General features: G+C 46.2%; 2 protein-coding genes and 1 non-coding gene across 5 annotated transcripts in view; 1 reads left to right on the top strand and 2 right to left on the bottom strand.

Moving 5' to 3' along the window:
• The window catches only part of NCAPD2 (non-SMC condensin I complex subunit D2), a 27,379-nt gene extending 5,399 nt beyond the window's left edge, over window positions 1-21,980 (bottom strand). Inside the window, exons 1-26 of one of the 3 annotated variants that reach the window (XM_054079711.1) lie at window positions 21,839-21,980; window positions 19,287-19,362; window positions 19,072-19,130; window positions 18,430-18,611; window positions 17,835-17,974; window positions 17,368-17,495; window positions 17,161-17,284; window positions 16,933-17,080; window positions 16,208-16,405; window positions 15,565-15,699; window positions 14,933-15,017; window positions 14,136-14,310; window positions 13,753-13,874; window positions 12,557-12,766; window positions 10,812-10,986; window positions 9,212-9,296; window positions 8,930-9,063; window positions 7,441-7,573; window positions 5,248-5,332; window positions 4,998-5,144; window positions 4,568-4,785; window positions 3,273-3,384; window positions 2,851-2,974; window positions 2,502-2,657; window positions 2,107-2,284; window positions 1,081-1,175 (exon numbers count right to left, since the gene is read on the bottom strand). In XM_054079711.1, the coding sequence (XP_053935686.1) occupies window positions 1,081-1,175; window positions 2,107-2,284; window positions 2,502-2,657; window positions 2,851-2,974; window positions 3,273-3,384; window positions 4,568-4,785; window positions 4,998-5,144; window positions 5,248-5,332; window positions 7,441-7,573; window positions 8,930-9,063; window positions 9,212-9,296; window positions 10,812-10,986; window positions 12,557-12,766; window positions 13,753-13,874; window positions 14,136-14,310; window positions 14,933-15,017; window positions 15,565-15,699; window positions 16,208-16,405; window positions 16,933-17,080; window positions 17,161-17,284; window positions 17,368-17,495; window positions 17,835-17,974; window positions 18,430-18,611; window positions 19,072-19,081 (3,299 nt within the window). In that variant the 5' untranslated portion in view covers window positions 19,082-19,130; window positions 19,287-19,362; window positions 21,839-21,980. Of the gene's footprint in view, window positions 1-1,080; window positions 1,176-2,106; window positions 2,285-2,501; window positions 2,658-2,850; window positions 2,975-3,272; window positions 3,385-4,567; window positions 4,786-4,997; window positions 5,145-5,247; window positions 5,333-7,440; window positions 7,574-8,929; window positions 9,064-9,211; window positions 9,297-10,811; window positions 10,987-12,556; window positions 12,767-13,752; window positions 13,875-14,135; window positions 14,311-14,932; window positions 15,018-15,564; window positions 15,700-16,207; window positions 16,406-16,932; window positions 17,081-17,160; window positions 17,285-17,367; window positions 17,496-17,834; window positions 17,975-18,429; window positions 18,612-19,071; window positions 19,131-19,286; window positions 19,363-20,082; window positions 20,393-21,838 lie in introns of those variants that run through there. The other 2 variants (XM_054079719.1, XM_054079707.1) reach the window with 2 other exon arrangements.
• LOC128851056 (small nucleolar RNA U85) lies at window positions 18,686-19,011 on the bottom strand. Its single transcript, XR_008448345.1, has one exon. It is a non-coding gene; the product is annotated as a small nucleolar RNA U85 (small nucleolar RNA).
• Window positions 20,554-23,124, top strand: MRPL51 (mitochondrial ribosomal protein L51). Its single transcript, XM_009566739.2, has 2 exons — window positions 20,554-20,837; window positions 21,952-23,124. Exons 1-2 carry the CDS (start codon window positions 20,582-20,584, stop codon window positions 22,146-22,148), a joined length of 453 nt encoding a protein of 150 aa, XP_009565034.2. The 5' UTR covers window positions 20,554-20,581; the 3' UTR covers window positions 22,149-23,124.

Here is a 23,124-nt window from a genome sequence, read left to right as displayed (position 1 = left end):
TAATCTTCAGGTATGTGGTAACACCTCCAATTTGACATTTATTAAAAATTGTACTGAAAATTCCAAAATTATGTCCCATTATTTTTACACCTGCCTCTTACTTGTTTTTTCTGTGATGGCTTGCTTCCACCTCAGACACTAACTTCACTTTCTATGTGTGCTGTCAGCCACATACTGTGATTCCCATTATTTCACATTACGCTCCTTACTGAAAGCTGAAGCAAAACATCCATATACTTTTGAAACCATAAATTATTTTCAGTTTCAAATTCAACCTCACTAATAAACCTTTTGTGTGTTGCAATTCCCACCTGTCCAAAATTCCATCCCTCTTCCTAAAAGCACTGGAGTCTCACGGACAGAAAGACTGAAAAATCACTGGAGAATTTATCAGCAACAACAATACTTTTGTACTTTTGTCCAGCATTCCCCTCTATAATCCAAAAGGATTCAGGCAACTCAGAAAAACCCTCATCTGGTTAAGTTTCAGATATGTGAGGAAAATTTCTGTAATTTACCACTAAAGACATTCTTCGTGCTCCTTATAAGCAAGCAATGCCCTCAGACTGATATGTTCCAAAAGGTCTCTATAGTATAACGTAAGGCTTTCTTGGAAAAAAACAACAAAAAAAACCCCAAAACCAAACAAAAATCCACAAAATCAACCAAAAAAAACCCCCAAATCGAGATCTGTTACCTTAACCACAGCTTTACTTAAATTGCTTTCAAATATCCAGTAGGCCACCAAAATGACAAAGGCAGAGTCTTTAAAATCTGTTGTGTTGTCCTAGTGTTGCATATCCATGTTCCCATGCATAAATACAACTGTTTTCTTTTTCTAGAGGGAAAGTAATTTTGAATGAGCTAGTGGAAACTTTGTGGAATCTCTCCTTAACCCCCACTGCATGGCTTTAGAATCGATTCCTCTCAGCATGACTCCATTACAAATACAAACTCAAAAAGTCAAATCAAGGAGCACAACTGTTTGGTATGTGTCACTGTAGTTTCTCTTCCCTGCCTTTGGTTCGCCCTTTGCATAAACGTAGTCCTGGTCAAGAGATTTCTTTAACTCTGGAATACCTCATAATAGTGTGGAAGGATTCTTCCTCTATGCCGCAGTTAGGATCTGAGAGACGACTGATAATATCTGGAAGCAGGTTATAGATGGCATTGCCCTGTACGGAACAGAAGGTTCTACATAAGAGACAGAATTCTGAAGGACAGCTCAATTTGAGCCACTTAAGCTGCCCACTTAAAATTACCTCCTCCCCACCCCAAATCTGCTGACTTGCTGAAACAAGTTGTATACAGACAGCCAAACCTATCTGGGACTACTCAGCTGAAACTAAGAGGGGAAAGAAGAACAACCTAACAACTGCAACCCTTGGTTTGCAACAGCTCTGCTCTTTGGCAGGCTTGGATACAATTTCTTTGATTTCCAACCTTGTCACAACCCAGCACAAAAGCTTCCTGATAAAGGAAGCTTATAGAGCAGTTCAGCTCAAGGAACTACCTCCAGTCTTGCCTGAAAAGGCCCAGTTCAGATTTCCCTTCCCACTGCTTTTTCATGGCTTTGTCATAAATAGCACAGAGATAGGAAGTAAGTGCTGTCAGGTGGCTGCCTTTGCTTTTAACAGAGCAAGCCAAGACAGTAAAGCCCCAGTATCTCTGAAGCTTCTCAGGCAGTAAATCTCAAACTCTGAAGGGTCTCCAGCAGTCTTTGTGTTGAATGAACTGTGTACAGGAGGCAACACTCCTACTGCTTTTACCTGCTTAGGCTGTAACTTTTTCAATTTAAGTATCAAAATGTCACAAAGCCAAGAACAACTTTGGAAAGTTTCAAAGATGCATTGGTTGGGCCATAAGGTCAGGAAACTCTGTTGTAAGGCCTAAAGGTGAACTGCAGAAAACTATTCCCAACCCTGTGCCAGGTGTACACAAGATAGCAAACGGACAAGGCCCCGATTTGGAGCCTGCCTTCCAATGCAAATGGGTGAGGCCAAAAATTTAGCAACCTCAGGGCTGAAACAAAGCTCATGTTGCAAAACTTCTTTCCTTCCTTCCTTCCCCACTCTTGTGAGCCAAGGTCCCTGAGCATCCACTTACCTTGTTGGAGAGTTCGCTGAAAAAGTTCTGAGCCACTCCCATAATTGCCTCCTCTGGGTCTATAAGCAGCGTTGCCATTTCACTCACTTGGCCCTTCACCTTTACCATGTCTTTGAGGATGAGGTGAGTCAACACCAGTCCAGTTGTTTGCCTCACGCTTGGGCAGGGGTCTCGCAACCTGAGAGAAACACAGAGTCACCACAGGAAGCAGCTGAGTGAGTATCTCTAAATTAGTGATACCTATGACAGCCTGCTCCACAACCCAGGTTATCTCCCTGCACTGACATAGTCAAATTTGGTTTCCTGGATCGTTCTCACCTTCCAGAGGCCCAGTGTCACCCTTCCAAAGGGTTCTTTCATCACCTGTCCTCTCCTAGCAATGAGTGTAGCATTACCTGGCATAGAGATGCGATGTCCAAGGCTCCACGAGGTTGGGGAAACGGATGGCGAGATCTCCTGCTGCAATAATGAGGTTGGATCTCACAGCAGGCAGTGCTGACTTCTCCATCATGGTGAACAGCAGGCGCAACTGGGAGTCGCAGAACTCAGAGCTGATGGGATAGGGTACAGAAAAGAAGGCATAGCTACCAAAATACTCTCTTAGAAAGCAGCAACACAAAAAAAAACCCAACAAGACCCAAATCTATGGATCTCTGTTCTCTTCACAAGAAAGGCGTTGCAGTGTTTGCTTGTGCTTTAGTACCAGGAAGGCAAGGAAGAGAACGCAGCACAGCTGGGCATTACCTGATCATGCAGACTTTGCCAAGAGTCAGGGCTGCAGCAGCTGAGAGCGCTGGATCGCTGTAGAGCCCAGGGTTATTGCAGATCTTGAGCACCAGTGGAATAAAGGCAGAGAACAGATGCTTCCCTAGAGAGCAGGGATGAAGATGGCAATTATGTGAGCACTGTTTGCACATCCCTCTTTAAGAGCAATTACTCAATTTATCTCAGAACTCCTGCAGGCTACACAAACTGGTTGACTCGCTTTCCTCATTGAAATGCTGCCCCTGGAGATGCACAGCAAAGAGACAGCCTACATAGAAACTGCCACTGGACAAAGCCAACAGTACTTCCTTCTGAAGCAAACAGCCTTCCTGCTTCTGGTTCTGTACCTGTTCTTTCACAGGCACACAGAGCCAGTGCTCCTCAGTGGCTGCCATGCTTACCATCTAGAAGTTCAGTCTCACAAATGCTGCGGATGAGCTCAGCTTCTGTGTCATCAGCTGAAGCTCCCACGAGGCCCAGCTCCTCCTCCATAGTGGTCTCATTTCCTGTGCTCTGTGCAGAAATGAAGACTGTAAAAAAGATGACACCCAACTATAACCCCTTCCTTTACAAAGTACTCTTCTCTCGGGCAAGAGGCGCATGCATGTTACGAACAGAATGACTTGAATTGAGAACAGACTGAAGGAGAGTTTTATAACCTACTGCTCCCTGGGAAATGAATGAAGCTGTGAAGGGCGGTTCGGTATTTGCCAGCTCATGTGCTGCAGAACACCAATCAAAAGAAAGCCTAAGCTTCTGAAGCTTCTAAGATGAGAGAGGCATAGGACACATCTGGCATCAATGTCCGAGTCTGGCACAAGTTAAGGAACATGCAAATCCTAAAGGCAAGACGTCCACAGTGGCCTTTGAAGTGTTGGTCCTGTGAGCAAGATCATGGGAAGCCTTATAGCAACGCAAAGGCAACACAAAAGAAGAGAGACGTGGGTGTAGCACAGGGACCAAATCTGCATCCAACTCCAGTTTCTTGGAAAAATCTCATAGTAACTTTCTCCTTTGTGGGAAATGGTAGTGACACCGACAAGCGCAGTGGGTGAGGAAATGAACTACAAATTTCTCTGGACATAGCAGTCTAGGCATCTAATAGAAACTGGAGACCTAGGGACATGCAACATTTTTCTCTGTTCTTACCCAAGAAACTCAGCCTCAACACACCCTAGAAAATGTTCCAAAGTAGACCTAACCAAACAGGTTGTTTTATCACACAGATCCTGTTAAGAAGGCTACTATTAAATTTTCATTATTACTCTCTGAGAGAGGATAGGACCCTCAAGCCCCACGGACCAAGGTTACAAAAGCCCTTTTCTAAAACTCAGCACAAATAAGGCGTTCTTCACTACCAGCAGCAATTGCAAAAGATTGCACTGGTAAGGAGGTGATGAGTGGAAAGCAAATGTTTGCCCAAAGCAGGAAGATAAGCACAACAAGGACACTACCTTTATTCCCTCCCCTCTGCCTCTTCAAAACCCCAAACCAGTGTGAGATTTTTACTGAACAGGGTCATTCAAGGACCTCGGCTCTCCCTGTCAATCCTGACCAACACGTGTCCATATTCCCAAAGCATGCATTACCCTGGACCTCATGGATCCTCAGGACTGCATTCTCCAAAAGTTTGCTGTGGCAGTAGCTGAGACAGTAGAAAAAAAGTTCATAGGAAAACAAACGCCTCAGTTCTCACCCGGGATCTCTGCTTCTTTGTGCTGCTGTTAGACTGCTTCTTGGTCTTTTCCTCCTCTCTGAGGACGCGGCGTCTGCGTAGCTCTGCACTCACTGACACTTCCAAATATGCTACCTGCTGCAGTGCCACCTGTCCCACAAGGGACATAAGGTGCATCAGCAGGAATGTGGGGAGACTGCTAGCACCATGAGAGACTCTGCTGGGAGAACCCTCTGGATCTATAGGAGAAAAATTACTATAGTTCAGTGTGTATCTAGATCTCTTCTCTTCTTGGCATCACTTACTGCCAAGTCTCACTGTATAACCCATCCCCATGCTCCACAGTCTCCTTCACAGCACTCACACCCTTCCACTTTCTCCTCACGCAGTTACTCTAGGCCACCCACTTGTAGCACAGCTACAGATTTTCTTCACCAGCTTTTTTCCTCACCATCTTCCTGCAGCTTCTCCAGAGCTTGCTGACTGCACACCTGCAAGATGTGAGCGCATATCTCCTCTGCCCCTTCTGCCAGCTGGTAGATGAGCATTACTGCTGCCTCCATGAAGGGGATCCAGTGACTACTTGGCTGGGCAAAGCCTGTTGAGAAGAGGGAGCCATGTACCACACGTACCAGCAACAACACAGGCTGTCTCACAGTCCAACTCCATCTCCTCCAAACCTGCTGCTCACTTGAGCTCACCTTTACTCACAGTCTCACTCAGGCGTCCAAAGAGCACGTGGTCCTGCGGCAGCCGAAAAGGTGCATTGGTCTTCCCCTGTACTGGCTGCAGAGAGAACAGATGAGTTACTCTTACTGCATAACAGATCCCCCCATGCCCTTCCTAGTACTTAACCTTGCTATGTGCACGATGCTAATCAAACTCATAGCAGGCCCATGGCAGGAACACTTCATGCTGCTCTGCAACTAAACACATAGCAAGGACAACTACCTAAAAGGAGGTTGTGGAGAGGAGGGAGCTGGCCTCTTCTCCCAAGTAACAGGGGACAGGACAAGAGGGAATGGCCTGAAGCTCCATCAGGGGAGGTTCAGGTTGGATATCAGAAAAAAAATCTTCACAGAAAGAGTCATTGGGCACTGGCAGAGGCTGCCCAGGGAGGTGGTCGAGTCGCCTTCCCTGGAGGTGTTTAAGGAACGGGTGGATGAAGTGCTGAGGGACATGGTTTAGGGAGTGTTAGGAATGTTTGGACTCGATGATCCAGTGGGTCCTTTCCAACCTGGTGATTCTGTGATTCTGTGTGACATTACTGCCACTTTTGAAAGCATGCTGACAGCACTGGGTGGAATTAAAGCTTGGCCAAGCAATGATCCCAGGCCAACTTAGACAGATCCACTACTTCATCTTAAATCAATATAACTCCTTTGGCATCTGAAAATGGCTCCTTTTAAATCTGCTATTATTTACTCATTCTTTACAATGCATGAGGACGGAACCCTTTAGAGCGTCTTCAGAGGTATCAACAGTAAGTCAGGTAGACTCCCTTGCCAAGGGGTACTCCAGAACAAGGAGGTTTTGTACAAAAGCAAAATATCATCAGTAGAAATCAAACACCACCTCACACTTAGGCTGTTGCACATGCTCTGTATCAGTCCCACCACATTTTAGGCTGTGAATAAGATAACTGTGAGAACTACTAAACCACACATGACAACAACAGATATTCCAGCACGTTTGTGGCTGCCTCATCAAGATGCAATTGACCAAAACAAGGTGCTGCTTGAGGATTTGCCAGCTTTCAATAGCTGGAAACAAAATTTCTCAGTTTACTCAATCACAGAGTCATAGAGGTCAGAAAAGATCTCCAAGATCATCAAGTCTAACCATCAGCCCAACACCACTGTGCCTACTAAACCACGTCCCAAAGTGCCGCATCTACACTCTTTTTGAACGCCTCCAGGGATGGAGACTTCACCTCTCCCCTGGGCAGCCTCTTCCAATGCTTCACCACTTCTTTCAGTAAAGAAGTTTCTTCTAACATCCAGTCTTGATACTAGTGCAGCTTGAGGCCACAATCTCTACACTGAATTTCTGGTTGTGCCGGGTTGGGGCAGAGGGAAGAGCTACCACAGTCATGCAAGTATTTACAGTTCAGTCCCTGTTCACCAACTTAACTGCAGAGTTAAGTCAACCTAAAATTGAATTATAACACAACCATCTTCAGGACATTTAAGAATGCTGTGTTACACATTGATTTAAGAAGATCCTACAGTAATGTCTCCAGTGGAAAAGGCAAACACAGAATGATGGTGCTGAGTTAAGTGGGCTGCTTTTATGCTGCAACTCCTGAACCAAAATGCCCTACGTGCTTGATTCAAAAAACAAAGGTGTTTTTTTTTCACCCCAAGTGCATTAAAAAAAAAAAAAAAAAAACAAAGTTTTCCCAGACAAAGAGGCCACCTGATAGAACATCACAATGGTTGACTAAGCACAACATGGACAGGTTTGAAAACCTTTAATGTTTTATATTTGGCTCTACAGCTGACAACTCCCAAATATCAATTAATAGGAAGGGTTAAAAGAATCACAACACCAGAAAACATCAGTAGAGGAAAGATCTTCATGGTTGACGAAACACAAATCAGTTTAGAACCGGGAGTCTGAGGAAAAGAATTGAAGACAGATTTTCTTGTGCACTGAACTCTTTACTAATTGAATTCAGCCCGTGCCTAATGAAAATATTTTTGTTACATGTTCACTGATGTGTGCTAAGCTTTCCAGACAGTGCTGCTGAATGGTTTCAACCTACTTAATTTCAAAACCAGTAAAAATTTAATCACTTCTCTCTCTTCTCAATACAAACCATTTCATCAGCCTTCTTTGTTTCTGGATAAGTCTGTTTCTGCATGACCTCAAGAATAAACCAGGACTCTTACCTTAGGGTTACGGGCAAGTTTGGAGATGGCATTGCAGACTTCCTGAGCCAGGCGGTAGTCTTCAGATACCTTCTCAGACAGCCCTACTGTCACCAAGACATCCAGGTTGCTACCTATGATCTCTGGCTTCCCTCTATGGAACAGAAGGGATGGGGGGGGGCTATTACCTTAGTTGCTGTTGAAGGTTTACAGAAGCATACTTAGTCAGTAGAAATACTCCTTGTGCCTTGCAGAAGGCAGTGGCTTGAGTAAGATGAGGAAAAAAAAAAAAATCCACCCAATGACTCAAGATACAGCAATAGGAGCAGCAAGCAATATTCCACAGAAGCCAGTATAATCCATACTCCAATAAGAGATGAGGTTCTCTAAAGTGAATAACACTAGGCATACCGCCTCTTTGTAAAGAAAGAAGATTCCTGACTCTTTTCTTACCAGAAAGGACCAAAACTTAAAAGGGAAGACAAAGTAAAATGTTGCAAAACAGAAGAGTTCAGCAGCTCAGGACTGGTGATGTGTGACATTTCCTTCTGTGGCAAAAACTACCCCCAAAGAAACATGTCCATATACACTTCCCTTCCTACCCTTGAAGGGTAGAATTATACAGGTGCGGTCTGAGGGAAATACAATTAACTGAGTGAAGAAGGCAAGAATGGAATCTAATACATTTAGATGAGAATTTTAAAAGTTCATAACAGACATCTATAGGACAAAAGCAAAATCACCTCCATTAGCAGATCTGTGAAGAAGGCAGTACTGTTCTTATTTCACACACACATGCCCATAGGCTTGGCACAGGATCTCATTGGATACCCAAAGAGCCTAGTTTTCTTTAAATGCTGTGATTTTAGGAAAGGTTACTAATTTTGAGACGATTCTGCTGTGAGGATGTGGTATGAGGTGGTTGAAATACCTTGGAGGGAATATCCAATACTCAAATTGCAGAACTGGCTATAAGCTCCACAAATGACCCCAGCTTTAGAGCCCAGAACTTTAAGCTCATCATTATCCAGGCCTGTTTGACAGATGAAGGTCTGAAGTAGGAAGAGCAGGAAGAAACAAGCTAAAGGTTTACTGGTCTGGGAAACTGAGGAAGTGAAAACCTTATAGTGCAATTACATTCTTTTTGCCCCCAGAAAGGGAAGCATATTTATTTCCCACCATGCTAAAGGCTCCACACATCTCTACTCAGCAGCCTGTCACTGTTCTCACCCAAACACAGACAAAGCTGCAGTACTTTGACGCGGTAAAGTTGGAGAAAGCATGGATATTCAGAACACAAAGTAACATCATCCTACTCATTCAGAGACCATGCCAGTGGGTCGCAGCACAACTATGTTTAATTCCAGGGTTCATTACCCCATGATGTGGATACTGGTTTTGGAGCTGCAGAACAGAGGGCCAGCTGATGCAGCACGCACAGTTCTCTGATAAAAAACAACTCCCTGTACACCCTTCCCACTCACACAATTAGACCAGGCCCTGGGCTCACCGTGCCATCATCCCCAGCAGCATCACAGCAGCACGTCTTTCTAGTGATGAACACTGAGATTTCTCTGTGAATCGTTCCCACAGCAGCTGGATCACAGCAGGCTTTATTTCATCTTTCTGCACAAACTCGGAAACCTGGAGAAGAAATGCAATAAAATGAGGGAGAGGCAGAGAAGGATGGACTTCAAGCCAACTAAGACAGTAACTCAATGACTAGCATTTTAATTTAACAGACATCTAGGATCACAAATTCAACACAAACTCAGGCAAAACAAGTACTCACTATTTCTTCTAAGCACTGTATCGTTCCTAGTGAAGCATCCACCATGATGAGAGAGAGAGAATGCACCAGGCCCTGGGCCCTGGCCCTTAGAAGGGGGGGAAATAAAATTAAATAATACAAAAAATTAAAAAGTAAATGAAAAGCAATTGTCACAATTACACTCCTATTCAGAGAGCTGAGGACATCTATTAGACAACAGAGTTGATCCCTGGGTACAGGAAAACTTCTCCCTCCATAAGATCGAATTTTTCAAGTCACCCAGCTAACGTGCCCAACAAGAGGCACTCACCAGCCACTCCACAGCTTGCTCTTAACCACACAAAGTACTAATTCCTATAGAACACAAAACCCTAAAAATCTCTCTGTGAACAAATAAAGTCAGAGCTCAAACTGCAGGAGAGTCATTCTCTAGGCAACACTATCAAGAAATAAGAAGCACAGATTGGTTTTTATTGCCCCAATGGTTCAAACGAGAGTGAGGTATGGTGCATCTCACCAGGGATCACGCTTAGTGAGTATGTACCCAACAGGATTTACATGTGAGCAACCGCTAAGAGAAAAACCCAAGTGCTGCAGCAGAGAGTGGAAGAAACAAGCACCCAAGCAGTACCCAGCTCCCACCCCCAAATCCTCAATAGGGATCAGCAACAAAGACTCCATTAACACTCTCATCTGCCACATGTAGAGATTCATTACAATAAGATTTAAGGTCAGTCTCTGAATGAAATACAAGTAGAAATGCACGTGAAAGCCGCCAAACAATAAGAACTAACTGTGAACACTGAGGGATAAAGAAATGGTGTATATTGAAAAATCAAAGAAAAGTAACAGAGATAAAACCAGTAAACACTGAGGAATGCGTTGTTTACATCACATGTAGAATGCCTACACTCAGATAAGGCCACAGCATAGAAAAAACCCTAAGCTCCAGTAACAGAAAGAGAGCTCCAACTTCAGACCACACTGTATACAATTCCTCTTTATTATCCCAACAGAAACACAAAATGGGGGAACAGACACTGGGCAACAACTTTGCTCACAGAGGGTGAAGTGTGCAAAACCTCTTAGGTATGGGATGACTCCACAACAACAGATGACTCCCAAAAGTGTTAAAATAGCCATCCAAAAAAATCACCTCCTTGTTGCCAATCAAGAACTCCACTGACAAGCATTCCTAACTGACTGCCCTTGTTCCCTGTCATGGAGACCCTTACCCAGGTCATATGGGCATACGTATCTCAATGCAGTGCTTTGCGTGAGAGTGAAATTCATGAGGCTGTTAAGCAAGAGTACTGGATAACAGCTGAATTTGAAAAAATTCCCAGCTTCTCTTTCCATAAGGTCTCACGTGGAGTTTTGCTGCATGATTTCCTACACACAAGCACCACGACAAACCAAAAGCACCATGACAAACCAAGAGCAGAAGCTCAGCAACAGGTCCCACAGAAGACTGCCATACTCGGATATCTAACCTTGTGTCTCAGCTCAGCACAAAGCATGGCGACCTTGATTTCTCTTCCTTTCCATACCCCCTCCCCAACAGCTCCCTGAAATTAAAAAGGCGTGTGTGGGGAAACCTTCTGATTAGGAAGAGCCATACCTCTCTGAATCACCGCTGGGGCTCAGATAGAGCTGCCTGTAGGCATTCAAAACAGCCTCCTTAATACCAGCCTCCTTTGACCATATGAGGGGGAGCATCCTGCGGACTCCAAGCAGTGCCTGGGGCACACCAAACTTTGAGACTGTCACAAAGAACTCAATTGCTTCCTGCACCACTGCAGAGAGAAGAAGAGTTGTGTTAGTGCAGTCCTTTTCTAATACCCATTAGAGAGGCCATTAAAACAAATTCATAGGCATACAGCCTTCACAGCAAGTCCTACATGCATCTAAGATTGGTGCTACTGTCTGCAGAGGGCTACTAGAATCAGGTCACCAGTACAAAGATGTAGAAGTCCTGGAGGAAACGGGCACATGTTAACAATATTACAGATAAATCTAATGCAATACATTTAAGAGAAGAGCACAGAGATCATGTCTAATAGAAGACAAAATTCTCTTCTGGGAAACAATAGCTTTGGGAAAAAATAAATCTCATGGTCACAGCAGACACAAGCAGCTGAATGCTACTCCCAGGACGATGCAGTAACCAGAGGAGCAAGCTATTTGATGCATAAATGGAGTAAGGAATAATCTATTTGATTCTAGCTTGACTACTCCCAAAATACACTACCCAGCATTCTGCTCATAAGAAAAACCATTAAGTTGGAGGGCATTCACAAGAGAGCCACAGTAATGATTAGAGGGACTGTACAATGAGCAGTTCAGTCTGACCTCTGGCTAAGTAGGAGCTTACACCAGTACAAGCCCCAACTTATAAATCTGGTGTTTAAAAATCAAGTGAGGGGCACCCTTTCAGCCTTGAACTTCAAATGACCCGTAAAGACACTGAACTCAGGAGTTCACATATGTGTGTGCAAACAGCAATGACATCCAAACCTTGCTGGGGAAGCCTACACATAACGTGGGTAATGTGAGATCTTAATACAGATGCAGCCTCAGAAACGTTTATACGAAGCTAGGGCACTGTAGTGCCCAGATCCATTTGTACCCCCGAACTATGTTAGTGGCTGGCAAGAAAATGTGCCAGGGAGGATAGGAGGAAGCTGTTCCCCTCTATGCCCCAGCACTCTCGGGGTGCTAATTCATGAGAAGCACTTAAAAAACTGCCTAACTGGCGACAGTAATTCTAATATTAAATATGAACAACTGAATTAACTCATAGGCCTACTCATCACCACCTTTCACTACAGCACTGAAGATCAGGCCACAGAACTTGTTGGTCAGGGTCACTTTTAGCTACAGAATAAAGTGCAAGCAAAGGTGAGGTGGGCAACACAAGCTGCTCAGTTCCCCTCCTGTGGCCAGCGTAACACCTGAAGCTGCATCAGGGCACTGAGCAGTTAACAGAATTCAGCTTTACTGGCCATGCTTACTTTGGGAGAGCCTTGGCTTTAATGATGAACACACATCCCCTCCTCAGAAGCCAGGGAGCTTCCAGAAATTAAGTCAGTTTGGTCCCCTGACTTTTAAACATTTTCAACCTTAATATTTAAAAAAAGGATTCCTAAAGAGCCCTTTTGTGCCCTAATGCAACCTCTTTGTGAAACCCATTTAGATGATGCTTGCTGTTCCCATATCCTGGGAGTGCCTGTGATGTCTGCTCAGTGAAGAGCAGCTATTTTCCCCTTACCCTTGAGCTCCACCACTCCCACACCACCTCTCTAGCAAGCGGAAGTCTGGAAACTCTGCATAGGGCAGAAGAGACCCCATGGCTATTTTATATACCTGAGACACAGTTTTCATACATCAACTTGCTGATCAGGCTCAGGGCTTCTGTGATTTTCACTGAGAAGTTGTAAGCATCTTGCAGGTATTGCACCAACATCTCCTGTTTGATCAGTTCTGTTTGAGACTGCTCCTCTAGTACAACTTCCTCAGTCTTAGGACTACTGTTCGCATGTGGAAGATCCTTGCTGGTCTCGTCTGAACATGAACCTGCACAGTATGCACACTTGTGTGAGCAACATTGAAGGTACAAAATAAAAAGGCACAGTTCAGGACATTTTAACCCTTCTCCCTCCACCCTATACTGACACCTTCCAAGAGCCAGGAGACAAAACCCCACATTCTGCCATTAGACTTAGCTACAAAGACAAAACTCAGCATGCCATAGAGCAAGTCTCAGTACTACAATGTGATGCACCAGAGAAATGCCAGCTTAATACAGGAGTGGGAGAAGGCATGGTCCAGTTGGCATAAACTCCATTAAAATGCTGAAGGGTTTAATCTGAACTTGACAGCTTGTCAGAGATGGAAGAGGTCCTAAAAGAGAATCAGGGCAGAGCAGGTAAAAGGCAAACTCTACTACCACCCTAGCAAAGTTTGTGCCAGTGTGGAGAGCTGACAAAGTTAAGAAGATTAAGTGATTTAGACAGTAGCCTTTTGACAGAAAAGACCTCAAAGGGATTGACTAGGAAACCTTATTCTGAAACGAACACCAAAGACAAAGCATGCGAAGTCTTAAAAATACAGCCAGAGACTTCAGTCCCAGATAAACAAGACCTTGCTTCACTCCGATACTGTCAAGGCCCCTAAGAATAATAAGTATTATGTGCCATCACCTGCTCAGGAAGAACTCCTTGTAAATTCAGACAGGACTGAAGGGCGTGAGTAGATAACACTGGCTTCACTCCCCTCAGCAGATATTATGTCAGTTAAAGCATGAGAAATGCCCGTCTACTGGGAACATGAAACTGTTTTGATCAGAAATGAAATAACAGTAACGTAACCCAGCGAAAATGCCAGGGCACTAGGCAGGCAAGTGATCTGGAGATGCTGCAGCTCTGCGAGCTGTCAAGTACACAAAAACTGAGGCCCATGGGTCAGAATGAGGGACAGGGCATTCTCAAGGGGTTTGGTCTAGCTTTGGCATCAGCGTGGACTTTGGAAAAAGACAGAGTGATCAGAAGTATAATAGTTACCTATGTAAAGTCTCTTCAGAATGCCCAGAATTGCTGCCTCCTCATTTTCCTCCGTGGTGCCACAGAAGGGCTCCTTCCCCTGGAAGTGACACAGGGCCTTCTGCGTAAGCCGGGCTGCACTCCTGGACAATGACATTGCCCAAGAGAACATCAGCAACCCATTAGGGCAGAATACAAAGGAAATCATCCAACTTTGCCCTGAGCACCTGGGAAAGCAGCTCCTGAGAGCATCCTGTGCTAGGTGCTCATGTCAGTCTTTTCCTATTGAGTAATGGTACTGACAGTCATCCCTCTCCCCTGGAGATCAAACCTTTCTTGAACAGAGAACGAGACCAACACATTGCTTGGGATAAAGACTCTCTCAAACCAAAGAGCCTTCTTACTTGTAATTCAGCTTCCTCAGCAGCCTAGTGATTTGCTCCGATGTACTCTCCACTGTTTCTTCAATTTCCAGCACCTCCTCTTCCTCTTCCTGCAGTGGCTGAAAGAGCTGCTGTATGGCAGCCCTAACTTCTGGCAGCATTGCTTCCCACTCTTCCTCTGGGGTGACTGCTGAAGCTATTTAAAAAAAGAGAGGGAATGAAGAATACAGAGACTCAAATGACACCAAAAATGGGGAAACACCAACTCATCTGGAATTTAGGAATTCTCCTTCTTCTCCCTCCCCCAACAGGCAGAAACTATTCCCATTGCTGATCCCACACAGACTGCAGTAAGAATAGACCAGAATTCTTTGACAAAAAAAAATAATCCACCAAGAGTAAAAAAAGTTACGGGAAAGAGAGAATCATAATTTGCCATTTATTGTTCTGTAGGCAGCATTAAGTCCAAGGCTAATCAAGTTTAAAATTATATCTGACCAAAATTATGGCTCAAGCAGTCCCTGAATGGTTGAAAATGGAAATCCAGGAGAGTGTTCATAGGTATTTTCAGTTCTTACCTTGAAATAAGATATTTAGCTAAATGGATGGTTGATCTAGATCTGGACACATGTATGGTCCTTTTACAACAACAGTGTACAGAAAAACTGTTGTGAGTTTAACACACCCCACTCCCCCCGATCTGGGCTCACTGTCTGACATGAATGAGATATGGGACAAAAGCCACCACAAATTTAAGATGAAAAAAAAATAAGCCCTGGTACAGCCTGGTAAGGAGAAAGAGGAAGAAAGGAAATTACCCGTTCTGGATCTGCCACGGTCTCTCATTTCTTGCAGCTTCTGCACTTCTTTCTTCAGCGGCTCGGCCAAGTCAGTACAGCTCAACTGAAGATGCCACAAAGAGAAAGAGAAATATGCTATTTATCCTCCTTTTTCTGAAATGCTATGATTCTTTCTCTTCCACTCCCTGCTTTCAGCTGTCAGTCCCTTCAGAGAGCCTTGGTTTTGGAAACTGGAATAGTAGACTCTGATCATCTTCCTAGAAAGGGAAGTGCTGCAAATTGCCAGTCAGTCTGAGGCTCAGAAGCTCAGGAGGTGCAGCTAAACATGAAGAGCTGCAGCTCTGTGCAGAATGTTCGAAAAGACTAATTCTAATCTTAAGGAAAGAAACACCACAGTGGACTCAAATTAAACTGCTGCTGGTTTTTACACAAACGCATTCCTCCATGCCTACCAATTACACCAAGCAAGGGAAGAGGCGGAGAAAGCAAGACTTGAACCTGGGAAAACCAGAAAACTCCCATCTGCAGATACCAAGGCTATGCTGTCTCTCCCACAAGACACAAAGGCTGCTGCCCTGGCTATAGCACACTGCAGATATTCAGCCCGCAAACAGATATCTAAGCATATTCATCATACTAGTCAGAATTACCTTGCAGGAGAAGGGATTGTTGGACAAAAATGCAGCCAGGAGCTGGATCGCATATTTAACCACTACCACAGCTTTGTCTTGGAGACGCCCAACAGCCAGCGACACCACAGACTGAAACTGACTCAAAGGCAGGACCTAGCACACAATGAGAGCACAGACAAAGTTGGCAAGGAGGCCTAGAGACTCCTGAAAAGTTATTTTACAACAGACATATTGATCTAAAACACACAAAATCTAAGTCTGAAGGGACCTCAGGATATCTTTTGGTCCAACTTCTGTTGAAAGTGAGGACTTAGATTACGTTCTCCAGGGTTCTGCTGAGTTGAGTCTTAGCATATCTACCAAGGATGATGTTTTCCTATACCAATGCCCCAAAAGAGCTTGGGTAATACGCTGTTCCTTCTAGTCTGTCCTAGTAATGAAGGGCAGCATTTAACTTCCATTCCCCAGTTCCCTTGCCCCTAGGATCTCTTTGGTTTCTTGGAATAACGGAACTGCAGACACCACAGTACCCAGGGACAATACCTTTCTCTGTTACACTTTAGTCTCTGCAAACAAAGAGAAGGGCGATAGAAATCCCCTTAGAAAACACAACAGGGGAAGGGACAACTAAGGCGATGCTATTTCCCCAGTACAAACTTACCTTACACTGAACGATTCGAGTGAAAAGCTGCAGCACGCGGCTGCGCACAAAGCTATTGACATCACAGATGTGGTCCTGTAGCATATTCAGGAACTGGTCCCGAGTACCACGGGCAGCTTCCTCCAGCTGGTCACCATTCAGCACCTGCACCAGCACCTCTGCCATAGCAGCCAGAACGGCATTCCGCATCATGTGACTCTGCACAAAGAAGAGTTGTTGAGCCAGGAACAGACAAAATGACATGACTTGAAATGCCAAAGGGAAGGATGGCCCAGAGTTTGGGCCTTCAATGTCCTAAGTTCCACCCAAGTGGATTTCTCCCATTATGGACTTTGTATTAACCTGCAAGACAGAGTAATCCAGCCCTGCTATTCAGCTTCATCCACAACAGTCAAGAACTGATATGAAAAACACTTAAAGCTTTTAAGAGAAGTTTAAGAAAAGTAACACAATGATTAACTTGTTAAGTACTGAAGAACAAGGACTGCAGCTGGGATCTCAGACCAGTAAGCAGTCTCCTGTTCTCTGATAGCTGGAAGTGACAACCACACAGCAGATGTCATGGTTTCTGATCCTTTTGCATCTTGTAGGTAAGGCCAGAACCCATTCCAAAGGACAGGTTTTGGCTATTTGATCTCTGCGAAAGAAGTTCTGATTTCAGACAGACAAGCTGGATAGCAGCACCACCATCACTTCCCCAGACAGGTAGTATTACAAGAACGCACCTCCCCATCCAAGTGACGCAGGAGAACACTCATGTTGGATAGCACCAGAGCTGGAATCTGTTCAGCCAGTTCGGTTATAAAGGTAGCATAACCTTTGATTCCAGAAGCATCACGCATCAGATCCTGCGGACATTTCTGTCCAATTTCCCTGTGCAGAAAAATGAAACCATGAAGAAGGTGCCTCAAGTTGCTAGGGATAGAAGAAGAGACCTAAAGTATTTTTCTCACCTTAGTAATTCACCCACCAGGCTTTTAAGACCGTACTCTGTAGCCCAGAGGCTCACAGCCTGTGCAAACGCTGGGGCTACATGTTCAAAGTGCTGCAGCATCTGTGTGATCTTCAGAGTGGCACCTTTGGCACATGAGGAGGAAGAAAGGATTAGGGAAAGTAACAAGCAATGGCTTCAGGAAGAAGGCAAAAGAGCAGGAACTCACTGAACATGTGATCATAGTGAACCAAAGCTGTAGCAAGCAGATGTGTCACAGCCTCCCGTGTGGCCCGGTACTTCTGAAGACCAATACTTGGATTCTCCAGGATACGGTAGCAGCTTCCTGTCATTAAGCTAAAACCCCAGAAGAGAGACAGTGAATCTCACTATCACAACTTGCACCAACTTCTTTCCAGCATGCAGCACTAGGTAAACGTATCTCTCAAATTAGAGAGATTCTCCAGTACCCTTGAAGAACTGAGCAAAAGCCATCTGAACTTGAGAGGCCTACATGAGGAAAGGAAGAGTTCCTTAACACATCACTTTTGCCTCAGGAAGATTTGTTTCCTCACTTTTTCAGCAACCTGCATCCCGCAAAGGGCTGTAATACCACCTCACTGGCAGATTTAAAATTTAACCCTCCCAGAAAACCACTGTCATCCATCCCACCCCTACATCCACTCCATCCCATACCTGATAAACTCTTCTTCTACCACCAAACCACCCCAAAGCTGACGGAGATCCAGCTGCAGCACCTGTGTGAGCAGACATAAGAGCGGCTCCCTCTCCTCATCCCATAAGGATCCAGAGGTCTTGGTACGGTTCTTCTTGTTCTAGAAAGGAGGTTACATGATGTGATACAACAGAAAAAACACCTTTGACACCTTGCTTCCCTCAAAAGCAAAACCAACTGTTACATTCTACAGCAGTAAAAGACATACACTGAGATGTATGAGAAGCTTATATGCCCAAATCAAATGATCATTGCTGTCATCTTTCACCAGGGAAGGGAACTCTTGAGAAACTACTGGCACACAAAGTACCAAACAGACAGTGAAGAATCTGAAAGCATTTGAGTCCCTGCTGATGTTCAGACACATATAGTCCTGTTGCCCGTTTTCCATGTACAGTTTCACAGAAATTCCAGCGTGCCACATTATGAGCTGCTCTTGCTGGTATCATGTTTATGTAAACCCTGCTATAACACCTGATAGATACCACTGAGTTCAGCAAGCTTATGCAGTTTCCACTTTTATCATTTTCTTTTCCCCTCAGTTCCCCCACCTACCTTCCCACCAGGATCCACCTCCAATGAACCACTCTTGCCAGTTTCCATTTCAAAGGCATCCACCAGGCCAGACAGCAAATAGCAGTTCATCTTGAGAGCATTGAGATGAGCAGCACGGTCTGCGTGGCTCAGTCCAGAATCACTCAAGATGGCAGGAAGTTCATTGGAATGATGAGACACCACTGAAGAGAGGTAGAAAGACATGAGCACTCCTTGTCAGGCTTGTTGGCCATCCTCTCTTTTGGAGACTTAGACCAGCCATCAGATTACCAAAGACGTGTGCTCACATCTCACCAGCTGTAACATGGGCTGCACCCTGCAACCCAAACCTTGGAAGGAAGCGCTGTCCTATCCTATCCCACCACCCCTCGTCAGCTCACAGAAATACTCGCTTAGAGCTGATGCATCCTGAAGATATATTTTCCAGGGATGCGGGGAAGGGGGTTTTCTGTCGGTCTGCCCTTACAGTGAACATGCACAGCTCTGCATTGTCCACCAAGATTACAGACCCGTATTACTGGAATGAGCTGAGGGTGCAACCCAGCTAGTCGAGTCACATTAGCCTTTATATCATCACTGAGCTGCTGAAGGAGAGTAACCTCTCTATTACTGCTGCTTCATCTGGAAACAGCACATACCCACCCTGCATCATCAGCTCCAGCGTGTCCTCCTTCAGATCAGTCCCCACAACTCGGAAGTGGCTGCAGGGCAAGCACAGTGTGTGAGGGAAGCAAATAAAGAGCAGCAGAGAAAGGTATGAGTGTCCAGGTGTACCACTCTCTCCACAACCTGCCCCACTCCGCTACCAGCACCCCTAGCGGCCCAGGCCATGCACCCTGTATTCACTCTGTACTCACTGGAGCAAGCTGTAGATGGGGTCAAAGTGCTGCAGCACTGCCAGCGCACCTCGTGTCCGGAAGGCAGTCCGGAAGGCTGTGGGGAGATACAAAGAAGTAAGAGAGAGGGATACAGGTGGTCAGGCTGGGAACTGGCAGGGGAGGAGCCCAGGACAGGGTGGGGAGGTGATACTGAAAAAGCCAGCAAATAAACTCTCCAAGACTCATTTTTGAGCTTTAGAGAGCAAGCATCCTTTATTAGGCCTGGGCAGCATGAGGAGTGGTCTCCGTCAATTGTGTGCAGCCAGACAGGAGCTGGGACAAAACAGATTTCCCACTGACAGGCACATGGGCAAATTCCCCCAGAAATCTTATGCATATTCTATTACTTTCCAAGGGCTCATTTTAATGTTATTATGAACTTCACAACAGCCACATCTCTTGCTCATTTGGAGCTCTGGAGCCAGCTCTGCCTGACCTTGTGTTTGAGCCAGGGAAAGGCTGCAGACAGAGGGGATTGCAGAGGAAGACACTTGCTGCAGACAGAGGGAGTTGCAGAGGAAGACACTTGTTCAGCACAGACCACACTGAGCACAAGGCGTTATCAGCTCCAGGGGATGAGCAGTGTCTGGAGAAACACTGCTTGAAAGAAAACACGCTCTCAGAGAGACATTCTCTCTGACTTTCGAAAAACACAGTTACTTAGATGAAACTTTACTCTACTTTAGCTTAAATCAAAGCTATTCCGCTTTTTCCTGCGTCAGAGGGAGCCTGGCGGGGGTACTCGGCCGGGCCGGGGAGAGAGGCCTGGCCTTACCTGTGAGTGCTTGCGGCAGCTCGCGGACTGGCAGCACCTCCTGCACCACATAGCGCCCAGGGCCGCCATCCCGCAGCAGGTCGGCGGGGGTGAGGGGCAGGGAGAACTCCCAGGCTCCCGCCATGGCCGCGTCCTAGCACAGCAGGCCGAAGCCGAAGCCGAAGCCGAAGCCGAAGCCGAAGCCGAAGCCGAAGCCGAAGCCGAAGCCGAAGCCGAAGCCGAAGCCGAAGCCGAAGCCGAAGCCGAAGCCGAAGCCGAAGCCGAAGCCGAAGCCGAAGCCGAAGCCGCCACTTTAGCCGCTCGGCCAAAGCGCGCGCGGGCGCCTCAAACCAACGCGCGGGCAGCGCTGGCCCCGCCCCCTATCCCGCCTCAGCCAATCAGCTCGCATGAGCGCGCCGCTTTGCCCAATCGCCGGCGCCCTTTTCTGCTTCAGCCGTTAGAGCGACCTCTTCTTCCTTCCGCTTCCGGGCGGAAGGGGCGGGGTTGCGGTGTCCCCGCTATGGCGGCGCTTGTGAGGGCAGCGGGGCGAGCCCTTCTAGGCCGGGCCGAGCCGCTGCTCTGGGCCGAGCGCAGCCTTAGCAGCGGCGGGGTGCACTGCGGGGCCGTGCGGCCCGGGCTCCCCGTGCCGCTGTCCTCACCCCTGGCAGGGCTCACCCGCGCCATCCGCATCAGGGAGCCCCCGAAGCGCAAGCAGGTGGATCGGTGGACGGAAAAACGGGCCTTGTTCGGGGTCTACGACAACGTAGGGATCCTGGGTAAGCGCACCCTGCTGTGGCCCCGGGACTGATGGGGCTCAGTGTTGGGTTTGGTTCTCTTCAATATTTTCACATGTTCAACCGTATGAACTCATGTGATTATTCATATCAGTGGTGCCCATGAAGGGATCAAGTGTACCCTCAAAAAGTTTGCATATGATACTAAGCTGTGTCGATGGAGGGTAGGGAGGCTTTACAGAGGAATCTGAACAGGCGGGATGGATTGGCTGATACCAATGGGATAAGGTTTAACAAGGCCAAGTCCTGCAGTTGGGACACAACAACCCCATGTAGTGCTGCAGGCTTGGGGAAGTGTCTGGAAAGCTGCCTGGCAGAGAAGGACCTGGGGGTGTTGGTTGACAGTGGCTGAGCATGAACCGACAGTATGCTAGGTGGCCAAGAAGGCCAACAGCATCCTGGCTTGTATCAGAAACAGTGCTGCCAGTAGGACCAAGGAATTATTCTGCTCCTGTACTTGGCATTAGTAAGGCTGCACCTTGAATCCTGTGTTCAGTTTTGGGCTCCTCACTACAAGAAGGACATTGAGGTCCTGGAGCGTGTCAAGAGAAGAGCAACAAAGCTGGTGAAGGGTCTGGAGCACAAGCCTTATGAAGACAACTGAGGGAACTGGGGTTGTTTAGCCTTGAAAAGAGGAGGCTGAGGGGAAACCTTGTTGCTCTCTACAGCTCCTTGAAAGGAGGTTGTAGCAAGGTGGGTGTTGGTCTCTTCTCCCAAGTAACAAGCGGTAGGACAAGAGAGAATGACCTCAAGTTGCACCAGGGGAGGTTCAGGTTAGATATCAGGAAAAATTTCTTCATTGAGAGGATTATTTGGCAATGGCGCAGGCTGCCCAAGTGTGTGGTTGAGTCACCATCTCTGGAGGTGTTTAAAAGATGGGCAGATGAGGTGCTCAAGGATCTAGCTTAGTAGTGGACAGGTACAGTTGGACTCAACTTCAAAGGTCTTTTCCAACCAAACAATTCTATGAGTCTGTGACTCACCTGTATATGAGCAGCTCCTCCAGCAGCGAGAAGGCAGGGGAATAGGGGTCGGCTGCCCTGGGAATAGCCTCCTCCAGGTCCTGGCTTCATTCTTTCTACCCTCTTGTTGTCAGGCGGGTTCAAGATCCACCCGAAGAACCTCATTGTGGGCCCCAAGTGGCTGCAAGGCTGGCGGGGGAACGAGCTGCAGAGGTGCATCCGCAAGAAGCAGGTTGTGGGAGATCGGATGTTTGTAGAGGACTATCATAAACTCAACAAGAGGATCCGGTTCTTGTACAGACGCTTCAATCGTACTGGGAAGCACCGCTAGGAGCAACATGATGGGTTCCACAGGCGAAGCATGGTTTTGTGTCACTGCAGTCAGAATAAAGCCAGCTTTCACATAGTTGAATTCCCAGTGCTTTCTGCAACCATTGCTGTGTGTTTCTGGCCCAGTTCCAAGGTCCTGCTGCTGCTCCAGGCCTGAGCTCCTCTGTGCAAGTTCTGTCCTCTCAGTCATTTCTGATATTTCTCACAGACATCTGTTCCGCTCTGCATCCCTGAATTTGACCTGAGAGTCCTCTCTTTTTGGCCAGGCTTTTGCCTGGTCTTTGTCAGCGGCATATCCTCACGTCCTACTTGACAGTTGCAGTATGCTCCAGCTTGGGTTTTTCCTCATAGCCAAATTTTCAAGTTAGCACTGAGTGCCTGCCAATGCATCTTTCTGCTCTCTGTTTCACTCCTTGCCCTCCATTTATCTGTGATGAATATCAAGCATGAATGATCTACATGTTAGTCTAAATGCATCAAAACCAGTCTTAAGAACAGGATTTATCTATTTCACACCTATGACTTCACTCTGTACTAGTGCCACTTACTGACCAAGTGGCATTTTGTTTTTAGTTTGTTGGGATTTGCAAAAGTAACTCAGGCACTTAAGCGTTTCTTAAAACTCTAGATTCTGGTTTTCCCTAACTGTTATTGGTTCCTCTAGAGGAGAAGTTGTGGAGAGTCAAAGCTGGCATCCTGCTAGTCCAGCATCACAAAGACCATTGCATGCTTAAGAAAACTCTGTACGACGAGCAGGCATTTGCCAGTCCCTTCTCCCTGAGTTGTTAATTGAGCTGCTGGGTAATTGCGGAGTTATCTGCTGGCTTGGTATATCCTGTTTCAGAGCAATGCTTCTCTGTCTTCAAAAGCATTTGGTTGTAAGTGGTAGGGAATGAAAAGGATTTCATTTGGGTCTAAGCCTCAACACGGTGAAGCCAAAGTCCCTGTTGAAGAGGCCAAAGTCCATGTTCTCAGGA

This window comes from Cuculus canorus, chromosome 1 (genome assembly GCF_017976375.1).
Source record: "Cuculus canorus isolate bCucCan1 chromosome 1, bCucCan1.pri, whole genome shotgun sequence".
In the NCBI taxonomy this organism is placed as follows: Eukaryota; Metazoa; Chordata; class Aves; order Cuculiformes; family Cuculidae; genus Cuculus; species Cuculus canorus.
Note: the sequence above shows the minus strand (reverse complement) of the source record. Positions and strands in the feature narration are given on the sequence as shown.

What these genes read in the sequence shown, in the direction of transcription:
- MRPL51 (XM_009566739.2), top strand. Translation starts at nt 20,582, where the DNA reads ATGGCGGCGCTTGTGAGGGCAGCGGGGCGAGCCCTTCTAGGCCGGGCC. An exon ending in CGACAACGTAGGGATCCTGG is followed by an intron (nt 20,838 to 21,951) that starts GTAAGCGCACCC and finishes TCTTGTTGTCAG; the next exon opens with GCGGGTTCAAGATCCACCCG.